General features: G+C 42.4%; 1 protein-coding gene across 3 annotated transcripts; it reads right to left on the reverse strand.

The window, feature by feature from the left end:
* Positions 1-1,355: 1,355 nt before the first annotated feature.
* CHRNB3 (cholinergic receptor nicotinic beta 3 subunit) lies at positions 1,356-27,616 on the reverse strand (the record flags this gene model as incomplete). 3 transcript variants are annotated; one of them, XM_080929039.1, is made up of 6 exons in its annotated part: positions 1,356-1,490; positions 4,963-5,845; positions 6,033-6,142; positions 12,144-12,188; positions 13,779-13,951; positions 27,568-27,616. In XM_080929039.1, 6 exons carry the CDS (start codon positions 27,614-27,616, stop codon positions 1,356-1,358), a joined length of 1,395 nt encoding a protein of 464 aa, XP_080785165.1. The 3 variants fall into 3 exon arrangements, with proteins under 3 accessions (XP_080785165.1, XP_080785164.1, XP_080785166.1); XM_080929038.1 differs by lacking the exon at positions 27,568-27,616 and adding an exon at positions 25,289-25,381; XM_080929040.1 differs by lacking the exon at positions 12,144-12,188.
* Positions 27,617-27,831: the final 215 nt, after the last annotated feature.

Below are 27,831 nucleotides of genomic sequence, written 5' to 3' on the forward strand. Positions count from 1 at the left end.
TAAGAAAAGCTTAAGCGGTTTAAGAGAACTCAACTCTTACTGTATGTTGCAGTGATAATCTAAAAATAAAACCTTAGACTAGGGTTTTAAAATCTCAGGGATAAACTGCTTAGAAGAACCACATCTGAAATAAAACAGAGTATAAAGGGCTTCACCCTTATGGAGGAACAAACTCCTTTAACAAAACCCAGGAGGGACTCAGTAGCAACAGCAACAAAGTCAACCTGATAAACACTCCCTGACAGTCCTGGAGGAGCATGAGGTGGGAGGAGGAAAGGAGGAAGACACAGGGAGAGGAAGATGTCTGTGAAAACCAGTTCTCTCTGTGGAGGCTTCCATAGGAATGGCCCCCATAGGCTCTTATATTTTAGAACTTAGTCATCAGGGATTGGCACTACTTGAGAAGGATCCAGAGGTGTAGGTTTGTTGGACAAAGTATGTCACTGGGAATGTGCTTTGGGGTTTCAAAAGTCCAGGCCAATCTCTCTCTTCCTGCAACAGATCCAGAGGCTACCTCTCTCGGCATCATATCTGCCTGCATGCCACCATGCTTTCCACTGTAATAAAAATAGACTAAACCTCTGAAACTGACCCATTGCCAAGGTCATAGTATCTCTTCACAGTAATAGATCACTGGAGAAGACGCCATCCAAAACTACAATCAAAGAATATTCAACACTTTTAATTTCCTAAGCAGAAAAAATGAGACATGTATGAATGAATGAAGTTCTAGTAGCTAATGGCTGTTTGTCTGGGTATACGTTATTTTGATGTACCCTTACAGCAAGCTGAAATCACCAGAGTTTCTACCTACATTAGAAAAGTTTACAGTGCAGTAAGCAAACTTCCAGTAATACCTGCCTTGGGGAACTGACGTAGTCATTCACGGTCATCTTCAAAGACCCTACTTGTGGGACATTCATTGACAAGAGGCACCTTTGACCTGTGGGCCAAGAGTTGTACCTATGTAATTTCTGAAACTATTGTCAAAACTGTTCACCCACACTGCTAGAGGAGTACCACATAGCCCCAGTGGGCAGATACTAGGTGTTCAGGGGATAGACAAAATCAGGAGTTGGGAATGAGCAGATGGAGGAGTTCTGGAACTCCCACACAACAGCATAACATGGAAACTTCTCTGAACTGCCCAAGTACATCTCTAATGTCAGCCACCATCACACTAGCTCAAACCCACGTTTTCTCAGTGTCCTCCAATCACTGAAAGCTTCTGGAACAAGACAAATGCACCACGGCTGTTGTATGATTCTGCTTTCTGTGAACATGCTGGCAGCTGGGCAGTGCTAAGGTGGGATGCTCTCTATGCATGCCTTCTATATGGATCTAGAGAGCGGTTCCTAATGGAAACGATGTATCCACATCTTCAAGGCTGGAATAAAAATCAGGATGGAGCCCAAAACAGAAGCTATCAGAAAGAGCCACAGGAAGATGCGGTCAAGAACTTGAGCCACAAATTTCCAGTCTTGTACTACCTGCAAAAGAAAAAAGAAGTCTTTCATTCGAGAGGCGGAGCAGCTTTTCTGAACTCAATAAGGGTTGCAAATAGAGCAGTATTGGATTTAGGGCACTTTTAAGTTTTCAAAATGTATCTACACATTACTGATGGCATGAGCTTGGATACTTTCCAGTGATGTTATGCATTGCACCCCTAGAAAATAGCTTTCAAATTTCATGTTTAGGAACACTACTCAACAGTAAAGATGTAAAACAGAAACTACAGGATTATTTTAATTACTAGGAGATATGCTGATCAAACACATTTTTTAAAAAAACAGATTTTATTTTTGTACAATGCTTCCTGGTATGAAACTGATGTCTTTTTTTTTTTTTTTTTTTTTTTTTAATGACCCAGCTATTGCCTGCCTCCCGACAAACTGATGTCTTTAAGGCATTTGTAAAAACTTTCCTAACCTAAAAAAAGAGATGACCACAAACATACAAGAAGCCTACAGAACCCCAAATAGACTGGACCAGAAAAGAAATTCAAAATTTGACCAGTCAAAACAACAAATGCTCAAAACAAAGAACACTAAAAGCAGTAAGAGAAAGAAAAGGGCAGGTAACATATAAAGGCAGACCGATCAGAATTACCCCAGACTTTTCAACAGAGACTATGAAAGCCAGAAGAGCCTGGACTGACATCATACAGACCCTAAGGGAACACAAGTTCCAGCCCAGGTTACTATATCCAGGAAAACTCTCAATCGCCATAGATGGAGAAACCAAGATGTTCCAGGACAAAAACAAATTTACACAATATCTGTCCACAACAAATCCAGCCCTACAAAAGATAATAAATGGAAAACTCCACCACAAAGAGGGAAACTTCACCCTAGGAAAATCAAGGAAATCAAGAAACTAATTCTCTTACAACAAACCCATCAGGTCCCTAGGCTTTTTTTGTGGGGGAGGGGGAATTGTAAACTGGTACAACCACTCTGGAAATCAGCCTGGTGGTTTCTCAGAAAATTGCACATAGTACTACATGAGGACCCAGCTATACCACTCCTGGGCATATACCCAAAAGTAGCTCCAACATCTAACAGGGACACACTCTCAACCATATTCAATGCAGCCTTACTTATAATAGCCAGAAGCTGGAAAGAACCCAGATGTCCTTCAACAGAGAAATGGATACCAAAATTGTGGTACATATACACAATGGAGTATTACTCTGCTGTTAAAAATGAGTTCATGAAATTCCTAGGCAAATGGATGGAACTTGAAACTATTATCCTGAATGAGGTAACCCAGTCACAAAAGAGCACTCATGGTATGCACTCACTTATAGGTGGATACTAGCCCAAAAAAACAAACAAACAAAAAAGCTCAGAATACCCAAGAAACCACAAAACTTATGAAGCTAAAAAAGAAGGAAGACCAGACTATGGATGTCTCAGTCCTTCTTAGAAGGGGGAACAAAACAGGGGAGGAAACACAAGGTCAAATAGAGGAGCAGGGATTGAAGAAAAGATCTACAGAGACTGCCTCACCTGGAGAACCACCGCATATGCAGCCACCAAACCAAGCATTTATTGCTGATGCTAAGAAGTGTTTACTGGCAGGAACCAGATATGGATGTCTCCTCAGAGTTTCTCCCAGAGTTATATAGATACAGATGAGGATGCTTGCAGCTAAACATCAGACTGAACACGGAGACCCCAATGAAAGATAGAGAAAAGACTGAAAGGTTTCCACTCTCATGGGTAGAACAACATTATCAACCAGTCAAGGCACTGAGGTAGAGAGGGTGGTTGGGAGAGGGAGCACCTTCATGGAAGCAAGTTGAGGGGGAGGAGGGAGGGTAGTAGGGGGAAAGGGGTATAACGTTTAAAATATAAATACAGAGAATATCCAATAAAATTGAAAAAAAGAAAAAGAAAGACTTTAATTTTCATAATGGGGTATTACTGATAATTGATTATAATTACTGAGCATGATACATTATTGCATTATTTTATATTGTATGCATGTTAATTGTTCCCATTAAATTTTAAAATAAGGAAAAAACTAAATAAAGAAAGCATTTGTAAAGTGTCACAGGATTTTCCTCCTACTCCACAAGTGGGTGAGGATCCCGAAGACAGCCCTAGGGAAGAGAAGAAATGACAGGTATCATAAGAAAGGGGTCTATGGCCTCTTTAGTTGGGTAGAGACACTGCAGGAGAGTGGGAACTGCTAGTCAGTCAGGTACTGAGACCAGTATTTTCAACTGCAGTGCCTGTAAACAGGATTTAGCAAAGATGGATCAGAACAGGAGGCCTGCCCACTGGCAGGTGGGAGACCGCATGCTGTCCTAAGGTTTCCAAGTCTAGAAACAAAACTGTGGCGTAAATCACACGAGAAAGATGCAGATTTGTTAAATTAGCATTTTACTGTCATCAATACTAATCCCTCAGGTAATGAGGTTATGATGAATGGTTATGATCCTCTTGTCTCTGAGTTTCCCAAATTATGTGTCCTGGTCATACTAAAAACCCCACTTGAGTGTTTATATTGCTATTTACAAAAGATGGAAAGAAATAAAACAGAAATTCCTTCCCTAGTAGCTCAAGTATAACTAATTGTACGAACTGCTGTTTTCTTAGTCTCTTTCTAATCAAAATCTGTAATTGTATGAAAAATATGATGGACGGTTTTGAGAGAAAGATAAACCAGGCTGAACCTATAAAGACAGAATAAAATGTAAAGCATGCTTCCAGAAACACTTTCATAAGCCTGTGGGAGAGCCTTGGCCTACTTTTAAAGAAGTTTTTGAGTAAAATGACTTAGCCCTGCTTGCAGGTGGCGTGAAGATAAAGGCTGCTTTAGCCCTGGATTCCCCGCCATGTTCTTCAAGGTTGGCTCCAGAGAACCAAAGTTCTGGCAAAGTATCATGTCCCATGGAATCATAAACCATGTTGGTTTCAAACTACTAGCAACCCCAACTTCCTGAGTAATCAGTATCCCAGGATGGACTCACCCAGCTTTCTTCCTGTTTTCTATAATGTGTACACCACGTTACCAGATCCTTTTCCCTCAGCCAAGTATCTGTCATAACAATTTACATAACTTTTCAAATTTTGACTCTTTCTAGTCACTAAACACATTTCTAAACACTGGGTTTCAAGAAAAAAAAATCATGACGTGAAGAAGTGAGAATTACCATAGACCAGGATAACCCCTTTAAAGGTGTGACTGAGTTCTTGAAAGCAGAAGTGAAGAATTATGTTGAACAGCGCTGAATCTGCAGCTGCTTGTTTTTAGTCATTGTGCTTTTGTGAACCTTTTTCTTTGAAGATTTAATGCTAAAGTCCCTCCGACTGGCTGGGCATGCTCTACGCAGTTTGTTTGCAGAGAGTAGCCGTTGTTAACAAGGGCCACAACGTAACGCGCACGGCACACCGCTATGGCTTTCTTATGCGTGCCTCAGTTGGCAGCCCTGTCACCTCGCAACACACTCACCTCGCTGATGAAATGTTCCTTCTTCACGTGCCTCGAAATGTATCTGATGGACTCAGAGGCCTTCTCCAGGAAAGCGACCAGAACTCTTTCTCCATCGCTGGTCGGAGTCTGTTTCTTTTTCCCTGGGACTTTCCCCCTCACGGCTGCATTGCTCTCCATCCCATCCGGGAAAGAGAAGCGGTCCAAGGGGTCCTTCATGCAAAGCCATCTCGGGAGTCTTTGCAGAAATAACCTCTTTACCCAGGGGGCCATGGGATGGTACGTTGAGGAAGATCTGTGGTGGACATTAATTACAAAAACTGTGACGATAATAGACAGTGTGACAAAAATCATAATGAAGAGGAGGTACTCGCCAATGAGGGGGATGACTTTCGAGGAAGACGGGATTATTTCTTCAATTACTAAAAGAAACACCGTCAAAGACACCAGAACCGAGGTGGACAATGAGAGTTTTTCCCCTTCGTCGGAGGGTAGGTAGAACACCAGGACCGTGAGGAAAGACAGCCCTAGGCAGGGGATTATCAAAAAGAGGGTGTAAAACAGGGGCAGGCGTCTCAGAACGAAGGAGTAGGTCACAAACGGATAGGAGTAAAAGCCTTCTCTTCGGTTGCCCTTCATGCCCTTTGCGTTTAGTATCTCCCACTCCCCGTTATCAAAAAAGTCTTTCCGGTCAACGTTTTCGTTGATCAGAATGAGGTCAACCATGGTACCATCGTAAGTCCAGGATCCAAACTTCATCGAGCAGTTCTGCCGGTCGAAGGGGAAAAAGGTGACATCCATGGTGCAGGAACTTTTGTAGCTGGCGGGAGGAGTCCAGCTGACGGTCCCACTGGATTTCACAATGGCCTTGGTCATGAGGGAGCCCTCAAAACGTCCGTCAGCACTGCCGTGAAAGTAGTTACCCGTTAGGGGACCGCTGAACACTCACTGTTTGGAGGCAATCTGTGCTGCCTTCCTTTCCCACCAGAATGCCAAGTCATGCTTTTCAAAGGAACCACTTTGATACATAGTTAATTACTCTGCCCAAGTCAGACTTTTCTGCTTCTGACCGATTCTTCTAAGATACTTACTTTTCAAAGAGAACTATGTCCGGAAGCCAGAGCGATTCCGATGGGACCTTTATCGAATTAATTCCACCATAGTCTTCCGGATTCCATCGTAACTTCTGGTCTGTCCATTCCTGCATGAAATGGGAATATACAGCAACTTTATTCTGAAAATTCGGTACTGTGGAACTCAGGGGCTTCCAATTTTCTCAGATTACCAGCCCAGCATTTTGCTATAAAGGGGATTTTTCACTCGGGTTAGAATGTGGCATCCTATCCAGGATTTAGTGCAGCTTCCAAATACCACGTAAGTCAGTCTGGCCTCCGAACCTCCACATGCCCATGTATTAGCCAGTGAAGAGTCTAATCTCAAAGGGCATCGATTCATGCTTTGTGTTTTGCCTCTTTTCTCTTAAGAAACAAACAAGAAAAGCCACAGCTATGGGGGGGGGGGTAACATGTCTCTAGTCCCAGTACTTGGGAAAGTAAGCCAAGAGGACCATGAGCTCAAAGCCAACCTTCTTTATGCAATAAGACCCTTTCTAAAAAACATAATGGCCATCTCATTCGGTTTATTCAAGGAGGACTGGCAATTAAGATTTCTGTCCCTTGACAAAAGGAACATATGACCTTGGCCTGTGACTGAAATGTTCAGCTCTGCTGACCGTTCCTGACAGAGCACTGTTGCTTTCATACAGTGAGAATGGAATTAGCATTTTAAATGATGTCCCTAATATTCTGGGCCTCCATATGTCTGTTTTCCCTTCAAGCACTAGAAGGTTCTACCCGGTGTGAGGCTTCCTGGAGAACAGTGATGCCATCTAGGTCATTAAAAAATCAGGAATTGGCAGATGGGTGACTTAATTGGCTGGTAAATTACTGAAATATGTATGATGCTTTAAAAGGTGCAAATCGCTTGCTAAATATTTATGTTTATACCCATATCTTTGTGAGGCTCTCAACTTTGGTCCAAGACGCTCTGTTTCTAGTAGATGGAGGACAGTCCGTGGACCCATAATGGTTCAAAGTGTCCAGAAGAAGTGACTAGTACTGATCGGTGGTAGATAGAATATCTATATCACCCCCTCCCAAACTCTGCCACCCCACCCATGACTCAGGGAACTTCACAGAGAGGGGACAGGAAAGCTGTAAGAGCCAGAGGTCAAGGTCGAAACAGTGTCTTCTGGGCGTCAGGGTGATGCTCTCCTGAACCAGTTGTAACTGTGGTTGTCTGCACAAAAGGTACACAAGAGGAAGACAGGTGCTGTCCCTGTATAGAAGGGGAAGGGACAGCCAAGCTCCCACCCCACCGGAGTAGCTAGTGACAGTGATGGCTGCTAAGGGACAGAGAGTCTATTTTCTTTAGGGGTACAGTTCCTGGTAGGTCAGCCTTGTTCCACCAGGTGTTCTCACAGCCGTGCCCCTATAATATAGGTAAATAGGTGCCACTAATCAGACTCAGGGTTATAGAAAACAAGAGGAGTGTGTGTTTATCTATACATTACACACACAAACACAATGAGTGGGAGGTCCTGGAAAGGATATGGAAGTGGGAAATGAATCTAAATAAAATACAATGTCCACAAGTATGAATTTCTCAGAGAGAAAAATCTATATTTTGCTTTGGATTTGACGTTGTGAGAGAGATGAAGGCTTAATTTGGTGTCGAAAACCATTACATCAAACTGTCTTCTGTATTATTTCCTGTTATCTTTGGCAAAGCAGCTTACATGGATTTGTTTGGGGCACAAGGGACACGTGTTTAGTTATAGCTGGCATCTTCATCTGTGTGTTGCCTAAATAAATACTGACTTATTATCTCTAAGCAGAGTTCTAGGGTGGGTGGGGGAGAGGCACCACTCCCGGCTGGGGGGGGGGAGCGTTGATAGGGCTGCTGGAGAAAGAAAAGGAATTTTCTTTGCAGTGCGGCCATGGTATTGCTTATGGCCAGACACCAGTGCACATATGGGAAGCAGTAATTGGAATATATATATAATATATATTTCATATAATATATATTTCAACATATATAATATATAATATAATATTTAATATAGTATATATTAAAGAGGACATGAAGTGTGCTGGGGAGACCAGAGTGGAAGTAGAAAATGAACAGTGAGTATGACCAAGACATAAGGCCCTTATATGAAGTCTTCAAAGAATAAATTAAAATATTATTTTTCTTTTTTTATAAATTGAACAACTTTGTTTTAAGAAAATAAAGATAAATGTACATATTTTAAGCATTTTTGCATAAAAGTATATGAATACATTTTTGTCAGTACTTGATTTAAAGATTTGATAGTATGCATTAAAAATCTTACTAGTTACAAAGAGCATAAAGTACATGTAAAACAAGATGTAACCTGGAGATAGTCAAAGTTTTCTTGGTGTGTAAAGATTAAGCATAATGATTTTCCATTTTTTAGGGGGGGGGTCCTTTGTTTTTTCTTGAACTTCATATAGTCTGTGAGTTGTTTCTGGGGGAAAATATTATTTTTCTGTTGTGTTTTTATTTATTGTTTTTGAGATAGGGTCTTGCTATAAAAATAAAATAAACTGGAAGACCCCGATAGATAATAGGATCTCAGCCAATGTGACATCTCTCTACATTAAGCAAGGAGATGCGGCTTTTGGGAATTTAGAATCTAAAATACCGTAGAACTGTGAGAAAGCATGCCTAGAAGACTAGTTACTTAATAGCCAGACTTATTAAAGCATACATATATGAGATTTTTTTTTCCCCAGCGTTCTCGGGGTTTCTCTCTGTTTCCTTAACCCTGTTTGTAAGAGCACACACAACTCTCTCCTTGTGACTACCTGAGAGACTCTCCGAATCATCAGAGGGTCTCAGAAATGTCAGCACACGGCAGCTGTTGTGTTTGCTTCCCTTTACTTTCCCCACGTTTGCCACTGAGAGGTCTGTTCACAGTAAAACTCCACGCTCTGCCTGGCTCTGTGTACAGACGGCAAAGTCACTGTGTCACCAGCTGTTCAGACTTTCCCGTCCCTCCTGTGCCTCTACGTCTTCTGAAATTTTGAAACAGCTGCTCAAGTTCTCTTTACATGCCAGGCTTTGCTCGGATGCAGGCATCTAAGAGTTAAATCTAGAACTGGGGATGGGAGCTTGGGGCTCTGTTTTCTAAAGCCTGAAGTTGCTGCTGTGTGATTAAGGCTTGATTATGTTCCTACTGTGTAACCACGGGGACAGGTGACCTTAATCTGTTCCATCCCGTCAGAAAATAATTTAGATCTAACTCTTTTGCAAGGTATTTGGGACTGCTCGCAAATGTGCTTTCATAAGTTACCAGCAGGAAGAGCAAGAATTAAGGATTGCTTTATCCATGGGTCTTCATGAGGAGTCGCTTTCTTACGACTTAAAAGTCTGCTGATTGTGTTCATTCCTATGAAGCAGAAAAAGGCATTTGGCAGCACAAGAATTTAAGCTGTGTTTTAAATCATAAGGCTATGAAGTATTTTATCTAAAAAACAAAATAATTTTGTCTAGGTTTAAATAATGTTGAAAGGGACTTGGATGTAAATTTATCTAAAAGATTTTCTGTGGTCAAATTTTAATGCACTGATATTATTGGAAACCAGCTTAAGAAACACGGCTTTCTTAAAAGATCTATATGTTTACTTATGTGTGTGTCTGTATAGTGTATGCCACACATATGCAGGTGCCCACAGAGGCCAGCAGAGACCTGGCTGGTTTGTGAGAGCAGCAAGCACATTTCATCACTGAACCATCTCCCCAGCCCAATGAATAAGGCTTTCTTAAAAATTACCTTGTTAGTCCTGCCTGTGGTGGCACATGCCTTTAATCCCAGCAGTTGGGAGGCAGAAGCAGGCAGATCTCTGTGAGTCTGAGGCCAACCTGTGGTACAGAGAGCTAGTTCCAGGACATAAAAAAATACTGTTCCACTCAGCTCTTCGGTATACTTACTAAACTTGTATGTCTCGGGCTGAATTTGCAATACCTTTGACTACTTCAGAAGCTGAAGTCTTCAAAGCAACAATAGTTTAAACTGTTGGCTCAAAAGTAAAGAGAGATGTGGGTGTCTCTACAACAAAAAACAGTTACGCATACAACTTGAGTTGAGGGATGGGAAAGATTCTATCACGGGGAAAAAAATTTTAAATAAAACTTTCTGGAGAGGCTTACAGAATCAAAGTCTTGTAACTTTGAAGCATGCAGGTGGCGACGAGCTGAGCCCTCATTTTAAATACCTTATCAAACCTTAACTTATAAACTGGCTGATAAATTTTGATCATTCAACTCTTTCTATGCAGTATGATTCAGGTGGAAACTGATGGTTTAAGTGTGTTCTACCTTTATTTGCCCCAACTCAGTAAGCATCTTTTATCATATACAAAGCACTTTTCCTTCAGAGAAAGGTTTTATTGACACTTATCACCCCCCCACACACACACATACACACACGGGAGAGGGGGGATATCAGACTCAAAATGAAATCACACTAGGTATGGTGGCCCAATCATGCAATTCCAACTTGGGGAGCAGAAGGGTCATGAGTTTGAGGCCACGGGGCTACCTTGTCTCAAAGCCAAGGGCAAAGCCTGATGCCATTGCTTGTGACCTGGGTGAAGTTGGATGTGAAGCCTCACCACTGACCTCTTCAGATCGGGAACACCAGCAGATTCTCAGCTTGCTAATGTGGGTTTGCCTAAGAACCCCCTACATTTTCTTGAACAAAAAGGGGTAAAGGATGAAACAATTTCAGACACGCTGTTCAAAGGGAACTGAGGCAAGCCCCGGGGGAGTATTTCTGAGTCAGAATAATTGTTCGCACTTTCTGCCCTCCAGCAGCAAGATCAATAGCAGGGATAGAGATGTAAAAAGGTGCCACTGTCTGGGACTTGCTTGGGGATTTCACCATGCCACGGAATATGCCACATTAAATGGTACTAAGCACAGTGGTGACCCACCAACACTATGAACTCCCTGCCCGAAACTAACTCACACAAGCTGCAGATGGTGCTAGGAAAGAAATGGTGTGGACATTCTGAGGAGAAGATGCTTACAACTAAAATGGAGTGGGGGGGGGAGTCAGGGTGTGGCTGGTGGGGAGTTTAGGGAGAGGGTGTTGGAATAGTGTGGGGGAAGGTGCTGGGAAGCAATAAAGATGGGTGAATGGGTGGAAATTCATTTGAACCTTGAACATGATGGTGCAGAATCTGAGGGGGTCATGACATTGTCCTTCCTCTTGTGATTTAAGCAAGTCTGTTGATAAGATATTTATGATTCCCAGAGATCTGATTACTCTCTGAAAGTCCAGAGAAGAAAGACAAATGGGTCTGTGAAATAAAATCAATAGAATAAAAATAGGTCCAGCCAGAGGGGGCCCTGTGTGGGTGACAACTATGCTTTGTGAAGGTCAATGGTTGTGAGGAGACCTCATCGGCTAGTGTGAGACGTGAAGGAGGAAAGGAGGAGAGCCGAGTGCTTTAGTCTTCGTTTTATTAAGGTATGCCGGAATGATTGGGAAGAGTTTCTGTTGGTTCGCTTAGGTGTGAGAGCTTTGTGGAATCATGGGAATTATTGAGAAGACTGTTTGTGTGATCCACAAAATCTATTCCTACCTGGTTTGTGGGGCTTGTGTTTGACCCTGACACCCATGTGAGACATCTGTTCTTCTTTTAAGTGAATCTCCGTGTTACTTACCTTCATGTAATCATGGGACTTAGACAAACCTACTAAGGACGTTCAACACCTTTCAACAACTAGCCCTCTGTTGTCTCCTTGAAGACAGGACTGGGAGTTTTTTCTCTGTTCTCCTAAGATCTTGTACAATACCTGTCACTTAGCGGACTCTCATGGTGTCAAATCTTTTCTCAGTCATCACGTCACCTGTCTAGTGTCGTCCCTGCCCCCATGCTGTCCCACCCCTGAGAAACAGTCCACAGGAAGATGCATACCCACACAGTGACAGGGCCACTGTCCTGTGCTCACAGCTGAAGTTAAAACAGACCCTTCCCTTGCGTGACCAAATCTTCCCCTAAGGAATCCAGCATGCCTTCCAGAGTACTTCCACATGGCAATGTGTGTAAGCAGAGAGCAACGTCAGAGCCCGGGCTGGCTGGCAGACACAGCCTTGGACTGGTCCTTACCTGTTTCAACCACACGTTTGTTGTCATCAGCTGATTTTTTTCGTCCTAAGAAAGACACAGTTAAAAAGGCCAAACGTTAAACAGAGTCTCCTGGAGGCGGCCTGGTAGCTGTATAAATTAACTGAAGGCAGTTGCAGTGGTGTGCACAGAGCCTTTGCAAGCCCAAGGCAGACCAAACCCCAGTGGGCACGGGCAGGAAATCCCACTCCTAGCCTTGGAGCTACTGTTTAGTTCAGAGACAGTTCTCCGAGAGGGTAGCTCTGGTCAAACCACCCATGACGCACACATCCAAGAATACGTAGGCATCACAAATTGGTGTCTGGGCATTGGTTTTCAAGGGTTTAGTGTTGGGTGAACAGGGAGGGAGGTGAATCTGAGGACAGATTCGGACACTATCAAAGCACCTTGTTTGAAGCTCTTAAAGAACTAATAAAGAACTATAATAGTTGGCTGTTTAAAAAGGATGTAAGTAAAGGATTTCAGGGTTTTTTGTTTGTTTGTTTGTTTGTTTTGATTTTTATTAGGAAGAATCCTGAGTCTTACTTTTGGAGCCATTCAAAACCCAAAAGATTCAAAGATTCCAAACTTACTAGCAAGTCAGCGGTATGTGACCTTAAAGCATTCTGCATCTGCTCAAATGAAACCACCTATTAAATCAAACCGTGATTCATTATGGGGAAATCTTCAGCAACTGAACAACTCAGGAGGCTTTTGATGCTACAAAGAAGGAGAGTATAGCTGGTTTTAAGACAAACTATAATTTTCCAGAAGGAAGCCAGGATTATTTAGCCAGCTTAGAGGGTGGAGAGGAGGGGCAGAGGGTTGAGCCACATGGGAGAGACATTCCAGGACCTTGGGGACCAAGATAGAATGAGGTCCTACATTTAGGCAATTTAAGACTACAGGTTTCTCCAAACATAAACATAGCAGAAATAGGAACCTAAAGAGAAAATGAGCAGAGATGCAAAGGTGTGAGTGAGTTCCCCTGGGGAGCAAGTGGCTCTAACTTCTTTCAGCTTCCTCTAGGTCTGTGGTTCTCAACCTGTGGGTCGTGACCTCTTGTGGGGGTGGAGCAAACTGCTGTTTCAGGGAATCAGGTAAAGCCATCCAGTAAGGCCATGGGGAAACACAGATATTTGAACTGTTATTTCTAACAGTAGCAAAATTACAGTTATGAAGTAGCAGTGAAAATAATTTTATTGTTAGGGGGTCACTACCACATGAGGAACTCTATTATAAAGGGTCACAGCATTAGGAAGTTTAAAACCACTGGTCTAGAGGTGCCAGAGCCCTGACAGTAAAGTACATGGGCAGCAAGGATCTGGAATGTCACCTATCACCGTGGACTTGACCCTCCCTTCTCCCATGCATCCTACCAGCAGCCAGACTGCTCTAACTCCCCTCTCCACCCTCAGCCCAAGAGTCCTACAATGCTGTCATGGGATGTCATGGGATGTCATGGGATGACCTCCCGTTCCTTCCTCCAGACATGTCACTGGCTCCTTGGGGCAGATTTCCATTCAACACAGCCTATTTACAAAATGTCAGTGTCAGTGACAGGGAAAGACAGATGTCTGGAGTCACACCCGTCGAGGCTTCTGTGTTGTTTTGAATGAAAGGCCAAGGATTACTCACCACATCCACAAGCTGAGATATCTTTAATCCAAAATATACTTTTATGATGTCGCTGGAATTCAACACAGGGCGAACCCACTTCTGATAACCTTGGAACAAATGTCTGAGGAGTGCATCCTCATGTTCAGCCACTGAGCTGAGTCCCGCGGTGGCCGTGCGAGTCACCCAGGAACCTGAATTAAGAGCAGCAGAACAGATGGTTCAGCATCCCGCACCTGAGCCCTTCATCAGCTCCCCATGGGCTGCCTCACCAGAGGCTCTGAACCCCACTCTCAACCTGCACCCTACTTCCCTGTATCACACTGGCAAGACCAGAATCTATGATTTTCCAGAAACTTCTCATCACTGTGTACACACAGAGGTCTCTAAAGTGTTACCTGTAGCCTCCCACCTTGTCCCCCACTTCAGGTCTCACCACAAATGTCACCTTCTTATAGAAATGTGCATTGCCCACATACCGGCTCCTTCCTGGCACCATGGACTTGTTCTTTATCTTTTCACTTGATTGCATGTGTGTGTGTGTGTTGTATGTATAAGCTATCATTGTATGTATATTGTATATTCATGTTGTCCTTGTATATATGTTGTATAAACACACATATGTATGTGTAATCATCTTAATTCATGTATATTATTGTATACATGTATTATCACCTTCATATGTGGTACGTTGTATTGTATAGTTTTATAATGTGTGTATTGTATGAGTATTCACATGTTCTCACCATTTCCCCTCAGACTTAAAGCTGACACACACAGACACCATCTATTACATGTGACAATACTCCACACTCAGAACAGGGCCTGACCCCACCCCAGGCACCAGTTTTTCACACATGGAATAAATGAACCAGGGAAAGGGTTACATCTTTACTGAGCAGCCACCATACTCCGTTGTCCGACCTTCCCTGGTGAGTGCTTAGGAAGAGCTCTTACTAGCTCCTAAATACGTAAGCCTCCGAAATGATCTTGACTTAAAACTGGAGTCTCAGTTGGAGAACCACCATAGAAATGTGGCCTATTATAAAGAAGACTTCTTTATATTTATTCTGGCAAACCTAAAGCAATTAGATCCCTAATTACCATTTTTAGCTTCTCTGTGAATGTTCAATGTCCTATGATAGGATATAAGAACTAAATCTGTAAAAATCTTCTTTATCCAAGAAGACCTCTGACTCCACAGAGACACACACAATGGCCAACCATCGCAGGCAAAATGCTCACTCCGAGTTTACTAACCAAGTCTAGAGGTCGTCAGTTGGACATAGGAAAGAAGACATCCCTTTGGAAACACGAGGCCTCCACAGGCAGCTCCCTAACAGGGGAGTAATTCAAGGTGTGCGCAGAACTACTCTCAGGTGGGCTGAGGCTCAGAAAGATGGGTTGACCATGGAATAGAAGCTTCTCAAAAGACTAAAATTAGAATGACTATATGCTCCAACTCCACGCATCCTGGACATTCACCCAAAGAACTCTGTCCTATTCATTGCTGCTTCATTCACAATATCAAGAAAATGCAATCTGCCCAGATATCCACCAATTGATGAATGGACAATGAAAATGTAGTCTATGCTGGAATGTTTCTCAGCTGAAAGAAAAATAAAATCATGAAATGCAAAAGGAAATGGGTGAAACTGTTAAATATTTTGAGGCAAACCATGTCCAGAAATAGAAATACAACAAGTTCTCTCCCTTGTGTATGGATGCTAACTTCAAATGTTTAAGTTCAACTTTGGACTTCCTGCAAGGGTGAGGAAACAAGAAAGGACCAAGGAGACAAGAGAGAAGGGTATCTTAAGGCAGGGGGGCGGTGGAAAGGCTTAAGTAGGGATGGGGCAGGGGGATGGAAAAGAGGAGAGGGCAAGGGACAGTGTATAAAAAGCCTTATGGCTTTGGGTTTTTTTTTTTCTTTCTTTTTTTTTTGTTTGTTTGTTTTTTTTTTAACTTTATTTTAAAAAACAAAGATAAAAGAAAAAAATTTTAAACATTTTTGCATAAATGTATACAAATACATTTTTGTCAGTGTTTGGCTTTTTTTTTTTCTTTCTTTCTTTTTTTTTTAAGGTTTGATACTCTGCATTAAGGTCTTACTAGTTACAATGAGCAAAAAGTACATGTTAAACAGGATGTAACCCAGAATTAGTCAACGTTTTCTTGGTGTGTAAGGATTAAGCATAATGGTTTTTTTTGTTTTGTTTTTGTTTTGTTTTCTTTTCTTTTCTTTTCTTGAACTTCTTTGTAAGCAAATTAAAAATATACTTCTTTTTTAAAGGGGTTTGAATAAAGGTTCCTTGCATGTATAGATAATGCTGTTCCCAAAATCCATGGGTTATGAAAAAAACTTACTGCCAAGAGTGTGATAACTTCCTATGAGCTGTGGCCAAGGAGGTTCCAGAAAGCCCATGAATGGTTAGTGTTTTGTCACCTTGTTATAAACTAATTCATCTGAGAAGAGGAAACTTCAACTGAGAAAATGCCTCCAACAGAAGGGCCTAGAGGCAGTAACAGGGCATGATTTTATATTAATGATTGATATAGGAATGATATAGGCAGCACCACCTCTGAGCAGGTGTACAAAGCAGGATGAGCAAGCCACAGAAGGCAAGCCAGTGAGCAGCATTTCCCTCGTGGTCTGTGCTTTATTTAGTGCCTACCTCTGTCTTGCATTCCTGTCCTGACTTCCCTTAGTGTTGGATTATGGATGAAATGTATTCATAATATGATAATTATGTATGTAAAATGAAATCCTTTCCTCCGAAAGTTACTTTCTGTCATGGTATAGTCTAAACAAACTTGGACAGCCCCAAACAGCAGAGACTATTGCCATTAAAATTTGTTGCCTACCACGCCTACATGGGGGTCACAAAGCATCATTTGGACCCTGTACATGTAGACTCCAGTTTTTGGGGGCCTGTACAATCAATAGCAACACCAAAACCTCAACAGCTCTACACAATTATGTCTAAGTTCATGTTTTACCACTGTCTTAGTTAGGGTTTTACTGCAGTGAACATACACCAGGAGCAAGGCAAGTCTTATAAGAACAACATTTGATTGAGGCCGGCTTACAGGTTCAGAGGTTTGGTCCACTATCATCAAGGCAGTATTGTAGCAGCGTCCAGGCAGGCATGGTGCAGGAGGAGCTGAGAGTTCAACATCTTTATCTGCAAGCTGCTAGTAGAAGACTAGTTTCCAGGCATCTAGGATGAGGGTCTTAAAGTCCACACCCACAGTGACACACCTACTCCAATAAGGCCACACCTCCAAATAGTGCCACTCCCTGAGCCAAGCATATTCAAACAATGACACCGCTACTCCTTGTCTTCACTGGAAACATTTCTTTGTGCAGTGGGCAGACGTCAATGCAGAGAATCTTGACAGGTACAAAGTACTGAGAATAACTGGTGAGTACTCAGCCCTAAATGGGACATCTGTATCATCCCTCATCAAGCTCTAGGGACATCAGGGAAGGTCAGACAAAAGAATGGAAGAGGAAGATGGGGACAAGTGCCATGAAATTCTCACTTCTGAACATCTACCCCATCTACATCATGTCTCTGTACTCATGAACTTGAAGGAGCTGTGGGTACCCACACAAAATCCACTTTCCTGTATGTGTGTGTGTGAGTGTGTGTGTGTGTGTGTGTGTGTGTGTGTGTGTGTGTGTGTGTGTGTAACAACATGGCAGCCATAGGAGGAAGAGGAAGGAAGAAAAACAATGTCATCATGTTTTAAATACCTTTTAAGTTTTTAAACAAAAAGGCTGAAGGAAAAGAATACCCTAAATTTTTCTCTTGGGAAAAGATTTTCCGTTTCAAACTTATAAAGTGTTCTTAGATGTCATTAACTAAGAGTTTATAGGTGTTAATATTAGTGAGTAAAATACAAGGATTGTGTTTTCTATCAACACATGGATATTTTAAAATTAAGAGGAGGCTTTGTGGCAATAATTTGACACTTTTTTCCAAATCTGTCATACAAGGAGAAAAAGAAATGTGACATTAAATTTTACCCATCCTTTTTAAGTGCCTCCCAATATGCCTGGGGAAGGGCCTCACGAGACCCTGTCCCTGGTTGAGTTAATACCAGCTGGGGAATGGAGAGTCACTTTTCTTCGAGAGTGTAGCCACCGAGAAGTTGTTCATGATCCAGCATCATGTCATGTAATAACCCAACATCCATTCCATGCAAGCAACCCTAATTAAGCTCAGAGGGTTATTAAGAAAAAAAGTCATGAAGGGTGGGTGTGGGTCCTGCTGGCAAGACGGAGCTGCAGAGGAATGGTAGGGAAACAAAGGACGGCGTGTGTGGGAGTAAATGACCAAAGCACATTATAAGATGTGTGAAACTGTCAACAGTAAATAAAGATTATTTTTAAGACAATACCAAAAGATGGGTCGTAGCTGACACTGTGGCCTCACCCTTTCTCTCCCACTCAAGAATGCCTCCATAGGAATACAAAATGCATTAAAGTAAAAGCAGTAATGTGAGAGACAGCAAGAAGTGTGGCCATACAGCTGGGCTTACTCATTTAAAAGTCACCCTTCTGGCACTTCAGTACTTCGGCTGTTGTTAATGAGCAGAGAGAGCAGGGAAGCAGGGCAGCTGCTGGGGCAGCAGTAGCTTGAGGGACCTAAAAGCTTCCTGAAAACATCATGAGGATAGAGACTCCCTGGAGCCTCTTGTTGGAAATGGTGCTTGTTTGGCTCCTTCTTCTGCCACCCCAAAGTTCAAAACAGACCTCACCCGGATGGCTTCCCAGCATCTCCATAACCCACTCCGACCCCTTGCCACCATGACACAGAGTCTGGATCCCTGAGTTCTGCTGATGCTCTATCTCTGTAGACCGTTGACCTGCCTACTACCCTGAAGTAAGCACTGAAACCCAGATGAGCAGGTCCTCATCTCGCTCTTCTCCCCTCCAAACCCAATGCCCCAGTCTCATGCCAGCCCTGTAGCAGGTACCTACTGGGGCCGTCTCTTCTTCTCTGGCCCCGTCTTCTCCTCTAGCCTTCCTCCTGACTCATTTCATTAATTTCATTATCCCAGCACACAACTCCAGCAGTCATGCCAAGCAGCACAGTAAGCCATGGAAGCGGGGAAGCAAGTGTCAGATCTTCATTCTCCCTCTCTTCCTCCATATCCCATTCCTCAGTTTCATCCCCAGCTCTGTAGCAGACTTCCTGTTGTGGCTTCTCATTCTCTATCCCCATTCCCAGGGACTTAGTAGACACTGGTGGAATGCCCTGCCTTCTGCCCTCTTGTGGACCTCCTCAGTCCCCCTCTTCTATCTCATCCCCTTTCTAAGTGCAGCTCTGAATACCAGAAACACATTCTACCACACTGGCTATATCTAATATGTATGAGAGAATGAGAGATGGCAACAGAAAGCAAGGAACAAGACACCCACTCAACAAATAAAGACCAGATATCAGCACCTAGAATTATAATCATGCTAAACCCAGATGAGTAGATGCCAGCATAAAAACACAATCAGTATCATCCAGGATAGCATGTCTCCACTAGAGCCCAATCACCCTACCACAGCAGGCGGTGAGACATACAACATGGCTGAAGCATGAGACGGGACCTTCCAATGACTTTCATGAATATGATAGCGGTCCTTAAAGGGGAAATTAATAAATGCCTTAACGAAATCTATGAAAATACAAACACAAATAGGAAGGAAATGAATAAAACCATTCAAATCCTGAAAATATAAATAAAATCAATTTTTAAAAGAAATAAAAATCTGGAATTGAAAAACTTAGCAACTACAACAAGAAGCTTAGCAACAGAACACAAGAGATGGAACAGAGAATCTCATGCACTAAAGACAAGACAGAAGAAACTGATACCTTGGTCAAAAACAACATTAAGTGGAAAAAAAAAAAAAAACAGCCAGGGAATCTGAAACACTATGCAAAGACCAAATTGAAGAATAATAGGACTAGAGGAAGGACAAGATACCCAGGTCAAAAGCACAAAAAATATATATATTTTCAACAAAATCATTCAAGAAAATTTCTCTCACCTAAAGAACATGCCTATCAAGGTACACAGAGCACACAGAATAACACATAGATTGGACCAGAAAAGGAAGTCCCCTTGGTACATAATAAACAAACACTAAACATACCGAACAAAGAAAGAATACTAAAAGCTGCAAGAGGAAAAGACTAACATATACAGGCGCACACGCACGTGTGGGGGGTGGGTATTTTTTATTTTTTGTTTTCTTTGGAGAAAGACGTCACAAGGGCAGGTGGCAGCTATGGAGGGACAAGGAGATGAGACGGATTGGGATTGTGATGTAAAATTCACAAAGAATCAATAAAAGTTTTTAAACAGTATAAGAGCCAGATGGGATGGGGATCCCAAGGAAACAAGGCCTTCTAAACATGAAAGGGCTGGCGCACATAAGAACTTATAGAAACGGTGTCAGCATACAGAAGACCTCTAGATGTTTCCTAGAGCTCAAAGGAGATGTGGTGACATGCCCCCATCCCTAACCCAGACACTATCTCCAATTAATAACCACTTGCAAGTGGAAATGTAGGCTTTTCCAAGGCAGTCCCACTTAGTAAACAAACAGGGTAAGCTACATGAACAGCACCTGACAGCCAGCGTAAAACAAACTCAACCAAACTTGATGACCTCCCTGGATGCTCCTTGACTAATAATGCTGTGCCAGGGCCTTTTCTTGTTTCATTTTTTTTATCCTCTATCTGTGTGTGTGTCTCTGTCTCTCTGTCTCTGCCTGTCTCTCTCTCTCTGTGTCTCTCTGTGTCTCTCTCTGTCTCTCTCTCTCTCTCTCTCTCTCTCTCTCTCTCTCTCTGTCTGTCTGTCTGTCTGTCTCTCTCTCTCCTCTTCTTTTTCCTGTCTTCCTCATACACGTTCTTTTCATATATATTATGGCTTCTGGTTCTGTGTTTTTTATGGCATCTCTGAGTGTTCAAGCATGTGGGTCTCTGCATCCTTACCTGCCATACCTGTTTCTTGGGCTTTTTTGCATCTGTTGGTTTGTTTTGTCCTATTCTGGTGTGTATCCCTTAGAAGCCTGTTTGTTTTCTAATGAGAGACAGGAAGGGTGTGGATCCATTTGGGAGGGAAGGGGAACTGGGAGGAGTAGCTAGAAGGTGGCCCAACCATAATCAGGGTATATCATATGAGAAAAAATCAATTTTCAATACAATAAACCAGATGAGGACTGTGTCTTTCTTGCTCAAGTCTCCATATGGCTTACCTCAAATGTGGGGGGAACCACCAGAAATTATTCAGCCTCCCTGCTCTCTACCTCCCTCCTAAGGACCAACTCCTCCTTCCTAGCCCTCATCCCAGATTCACTTCTGTCTCTTGGGCCAACATGCTTCTTCCAGCACATGCCAGGACTCCTAGCTCTAGAAGGCTCTTTCCCTTATGATCCTTCCATCCTTCTGTCCTTCCTTCTTTCCTTCTTTTTTTTTCCTTCCACCTAGTAGTTGCTAAGGAGACATCTCTTTAAAGAGGTCACTCTAGAAAACACTCTGTAAGGATCCTTTTCTCTCTGTCCTGAACCCACCCTATCATCCACTGGAGCATCCAATCATGCTTTATGCCCACTTGTCATTGGGCATCTGCCCTCATAGATAATACCAGCGTGGCTAGATGTTTGATTGACAGCACCTTGGATCGAGATATCTGGGGCAGCAAGGGAACTCCTGCTGCTGTCAATTAAAGAGACAAATTGCCCTGTCTTCCAGCATCTTTTTTAGTTTTTACTCTTTTAGATTTATCTTTTCTCGTGTGTGTGAGTGTGTGTGTGTGAGTGTGAGTGTGTGTGTGTGTGTGTGTGTGTGTGTGTGTGTGTGTGTGTGTGTGTCTTGCCTGCACGTGCATATATGCAGTACTTGGAAGCCTGGTGCCCACAGAGATCAGAAGACAGCTTCCGATCCCCTGGAACTACAATTACTGATGCTTGTGAGCCACCGTGTGGGTGCTGGGAATTCAAATGGGGTCCTCTGCAGAGGAGTAAGTACTTAACCACTGGACCATCTAATCCAGTCCTTCAGCATCTTTGCTTCTTTACAAGAATGACATCAGAGGTGTTGCTTGCTGTAATCAGATGAAAAGCATATAATCAATATGATTAGTGTTAAACAGTCCTGTTCCTATGAAAAACACCTGCCCAGTGCTCCAGGGAGAGGTTGGTCTCTCATCTGTCTCACTAGCACCACCTGACTAAGGTATGGGGCCACAGGCTGAACTCCCTAGGAAGCCTCTCTATTCCAGTTTAGCCCAATTAGCACAAATCACTTATGATGTTGTCTCAAATGTCAACTGAGACACTCGAGTGACGCCAATAACTACAGAGTAATGTCTTGTATCTGTCTGTGCATGTGCAGGAGTGTTCACACACACACAGACACACAAACACACACACAAATACACACAGACACATACACAAACACACAGACACACAGACACACACAGACACACACAGAGACACACACACACAAATACACACAGACGCATACACAAACACACAGACACACAGACACACACACACACAGACACACACACACAGACACACACAGACACATACACAGAGACACAGACACACACACACAGACACACACACACACATACACAGACACAAACATGCACACACAAACACACTCCACAATTTTCTTAGCTCAACAACCCTGTGCCCTGAGAATATTTATTTGGACAAGGAAGGTCTTGCTGAGGACAAACAAGGCCCTTATCATTGAATTTTTAGGCCCATTCAGAAAACTGTACCAAAAAATTGTACAGTTCTTTTGAAGGGAGATAAGGTAACATGTGCAGTAAAGTCTAAGATGTTCCAGGTCTTGCTTTTCACCTGGTTCTAAGAGTAATATGTGACTCTGCTCTCCCGTGAAAGTAAACACATTTCAAACTGTATTGCCGATCTAAAAGGTGGGGTTCCCATAGCATATAAACTTGTACTGCTTAGAGTAGACTAAACATTTGTGAGGTCCAAATTCATATGTAGCAGCCCCCAACCCCAAGGTGAGTATGTTTGAAGATACAACCTCTGAGGAGGAGGAACAGAGGAAGAGAAGTGAGAATCCAGAAGAAATATCTGCCACCCAAGAAGGGAGCTCTCACCGGGAATTCTCAAACCTGAGAGTGAACTTCGGCCTCAAGACTGGGAGAAAGAACTGCCTACTGCTTCAATCAGCAACTTGTAGTATTTATTGTATTATGAGGCTGAATGGGAGAAGTCTGTTTAAATAAATAAATAAATAAATAAATAAATAAATAAATAAATAAATAAATAAATGTATGCCTTAGAAACTATAGCACTATCAAAAGATGAGTCTGGAAAAGTTAATGATTTGTTCTTATAAAATAAAATATTAATGACAATGGGCACATTCTTTGAAACTATAGCCTTGACAAATATTTGGTGACATGTGATGAGTGAGCAAATGAATTAGCAGTGGTCACGTTCTGTGACAGACGAGGCAGAGGCCCTGGCTCCCTGCAGCTGGGTACATCAAACTACAGGTAGTCAAGATTTCAGGAATAAATGGATTCTGTCTGGCAAACTGATTCATCCTTTAAATGGAACAAGACCAACACTCTAAGAGACATCCCATTGCCTGCTCGCAAGGCAAGAAGCTGTTCTGGGATGCTAGGAGAGCCCGGCTTGGAATGTCTAGGAAGCCTGTATCCCTTATATTTGATGTCAGTGAGGAACGGTGGAAATGTTAGAGAAACCAGACATGCTGAAAAGACTCTCTGTGCTAATCCAAGCCCTGCATTGTAAGCTTAAAATGCTGTGACAACTGAGGGGGAGGAGCTTAGCTCTAGGCTGAAAATAAACAGCAGCTGGTGATCTTCAAACTGCAAAGTCAGACTATTCTACATGCCCACGGTTACCTGAGGGTTGCAAGAGGGGATTTATCTTCACTGTGATCCAACAATATAGATATAGATAGGTGGAGATATGTTGATAGATATATATGATTAAAATGGTCTCAACAGCTTGATTCTGGGAACACATGTTCATTAGTATTGCTATTTTTGATGTTGTTGAGTGACGCCATGCAGTTTCTAGTGTGCTTTACTGTTTGCTGTGGTCTAGATGTTCAATGACCCCAAGACCCATATATTGGGTGGTGGCTGTTGAGATGTACAAGAACCTTTAAGAAGTAGAATGAGGAAGAACTTTATGGCATTGAAGGATACATTTGAGGGGATAAAAAAAAAAAATACTGGAATCCTTTTCTTTTCGTACTCTGGCTCATGATGTAAGCAGCCCCCCTCCCCAAGCCTTCACTCCTGCTATAATATGCTGCCCCACCACAATCCCTAAAGAAGATCAGTTGATCATAGACTAGAAAATCCAACTGCAAGGTAAAATCAACATTCTATGCTCACCAACTGCCTACTGTGTGTACTTTACAACAGGCTCAAGTTAAACAAGATCCTGTTGTCTACTGCAGCCTAGCACTTTGGAAGAGTCTGAAATTCTAAAACTAAGGCACAAATAGTATCTGTGTGATCTCAGGAGAGCACTTCATTCTGGCGTTTCATGGTCTGCTCGGAAGTCCCTTCTGTAGCTGATGTCTGCCCGTTGGGCTTTATCACTTTGCCCAGAGATTCTCTGGTGGAGGTATAAATCTTCAATCATTCTCCTTGGAGGTAGACATAGAAGACTTTTCAGGAAGGGAATGTTCCTACTTTAAGTGAAATTCTTATCTCCCTTTATCTAGTTACTTTGAAAGCATCTCACAAGCATCTATTGATGTGTGCAGTGCAGCAGGTGTAGTGATCTGCAACCTGACAGGGCTAGCCTCTCCCATCTTCTCTTCCTCATCTCTCTACTTACACTACAGATTTTCCTGAGGGGGAAATATATATATATATATATAAATTCTCATGTAGAGGACCAGAAGAGAAAGGAACAAACAGAGACAGAGAACACATAGCGAGAGGCAGAGATGGGGATTCTATACCTCCTGCTGCTTTTCTCCACACAAGGAATTTGGAGCCTGGAATGTACTCCAGAAATGATGCTTCCCTTGGCTCAGAATGCCAAGATCCTTGCCAAATTCCTCCCTCATTAAAACAAGAATCCAGCAGATCTATGCGGAACAGTGCATACCAGACCCAAAATGAAGTTTGATATTTGGTCCTGATTCGATCTCCATCTTATGCAAGGCATGGGCAGGGTAAGGGCGAGATAGATGACTGTTTTGGCTCCTCCTTTGCTTACAAGTATCTTGGCACCCTTGCAGTAGCTCCAACTTTCAGGTTTAGTTTAGGAATTAGGAAAGAGAACACTTAATGTGTCATTTCTTGGGCACAGCCCTCCACTGGTGCCCAATGCCAGCTTCAGACAGAATTCTTCCTTGGGAACTAAGGCTTTCCCTTCTAGGTTCTTTATTCCTGATGAGTTTTCCTGGTCTCAGACCACCAAGGCCTCTTCTGTCTTCCCATTCCCATACCAGTTTTCCTCTTATTAAAGTATAACTCACTCATTCCTGGGAATAACTGGCAAGAAAACCAATGAAACTTCTTGAGGTTTGTTATCATTTTGCTAAAGGTAGCATCTTAGGTGATCTTCAGCTATGAGGGAAAAGAAATGATTGAAAAATTTTTAATAGTTGGATAATTTCAACAAATACGATTCAGAGATACAATGCTTTTGACATCTTTTACTGTATTTTGGTTTTTCTTTCTGTTATTACGCTACAGGGATAGTAGTCACTCCTGCTAATGTGTGGATCTGGTGCTCTGGGTGAAACCAAACAGTAAATATTTAATGGATTCTTCCAAGCTTAGGAGCTTATTAGAATGACTTTGCTCTACGATCCCAGGCATCCACACATCCTGGAAGTATTCCCAGAGTACACAGGATGCTTGATAAATATTCATTAAGTGAATAAACAGACACCATCCCATAGGAAGAGTGGGAAGGCAAATTAAGCGAGAGTTTCTTTCCTTTGGGAACATACGCAAGCATGCAGATGTAAAAAAAAAAAAAAAAAAAAATGAACATGAGAGATATCTCACAGCAATATGCAACTGTTCTTATCTACCAAACCCAAAGGTGTTAAAAAAAAAGAATGAAATCCAGTGTTGTCTGAAAACTGAATCTGTGTAATTAAATGTTGCTGCAGTGAGTAGTAAAGCCGAAGTAGCGTAAAGAATGGGAGGATTCATCCAAAAATCTAAACAGATCGCACTTGGCTCCCGAGGTTTCAGAGTGAGTTGGTTCTGGGTTGTTAGATTATCGCCATGATCTATGAGAACCGTGCACACGGAGAACACAGGTCCACGCTCTTGCAGCCTCCACGCCAGAGATAAAGCACCAGGCTCTCTTCCGATTTCAGCTTTCTGATGGAATATCTACTGTGCACAGAGGGAGGGTGCAGTAGTTGAACCTAGGCTTGATGCTAATTACCTTTGCTAATCACTGCGGTGGCGGCGTTCTTGGGAAGTACGCTGTGAGAGCCAATTCCTTCCTAGTAAAGGGAATATCCTGACACCTTAAGGCAAAGGAAGTCAGATGTATGAACATTCACCATATGCCAAGCAGCCAAAAGTTGATTATCATTGTGACTGCAAGACTACTCCTAAGACTTCAGAGAACCGAGCAGGTACTATCTGGGAATGAGCTTGGTGTTAGACGTTACACTGCCTGCTTTGGAGCGTGGGCACGGTGGAAGACAACTTCCAAAGGTGTGTAAGGCAGTGTTCATCCGGATCTCACAGACTGGCATTTAAGTATAGGATTTAGTTCTACAAGTTCAGCTCTCAGTCCGAAAGGTGTAATAATCCAATGTGGCTATATACATATATATATATATATATATACACACACACACACACACACACACTACTGAGAAATAAAGACAAATTACTCATGGAAAAACACTTCTCGGGATCTTGCCCTTAGCTTCATGACAAAACGTTTTTGTTTCTAAGTTTTGTAACAATTAGATTATTCCGAATCCCAGGAACCTGACATGTAAGTGGCCATTGTCCCCTAAACATTCAGAAATGCCTTCCCCACTGCCTGACCCCACCCTTTGTGCTTTTATGGCCTGTTAATTCTCTTTTCTTCTCAACAATCCCTTTTTCCACTGGTCACATAGCAAACAGACAGTTAGATTTACATTTGCTAGCCACTGAGATTATCTTTTGGAACTGCATTGTATGAACCAATTCTTTCCGAGTAAAAGAAACACTGTAATAAATTGAGGCAAAAAAAAAAAAAAAGTCAGATGTATGCTAAACATCCAAAAGTTGATAATCATTTGTATGATTTGCGGGATATTTCCCAGACATTTTTATTATAATACTGAAATAAATAGAACTTCTTACTTTACAAAAATGTATTAAGTTATTAACAGGTCCATGGGATACATTGTAGAAAATTAAAGTATCTACACAGAGACTCGGCAAACCTCACAAATTTCTGCTGAGCACTTTAATAATCCTGGGAGCAACATGCAATGCGCCCAGTAACACTTCCAAACTCTTTTCTGTCTGTCCAGCTCATGACGCACAGTGACTCAGAACGGCGGCATGCAGTAAATGAGTAAGCCTTAAACTGCTCTCTGAAGCTCTGGCTTCTTTAGCAATCTGTTTCTGGAGATCTCGTACAGTTCTCTATCTGAGGTACATTTTAAAGGTTATCTTGGAGGGATCAGCGTCTGACTTTTACAGTGATGCCATGACCCACAGGTTTGTCTTCCCTCCTTTGAAGAACCTGACTCCTGCACTATACATTCACTTTATATGATCTTACCTGAGAGAGTGCCACTGAGAACCAAGAAGACCCGTAGGAAGCCTGACATGCTGTCTGCTTTAGAGAGACGACTTCCTTTCAAGCACAGAGTGTCTCCACTGGAAGGAAGCAGGGCTTAAAAAGAAAATACAAGTGTTTCAAAGCCCGGATGAAACCCAAGGGGATCGTGGCCAGCTGCCTGATGAGAACAGTCACAAGTCACCTCCCGTCGGTGTGGGTTTCTTAAAGTGCACTTCCCTTTGAGATGCCCAGTGAGCTGTCAAG

Source organism: Micromys minutus, assembly GCF_963924665.1.
Source record: "Micromys minutus genome assembly, chromosome: 14".
Taxonomy (NCBI): Eukaryota; Metazoa; Chordata; class Mammalia; order Rodentia; family Muridae; genus Micromys; species Micromys minutus.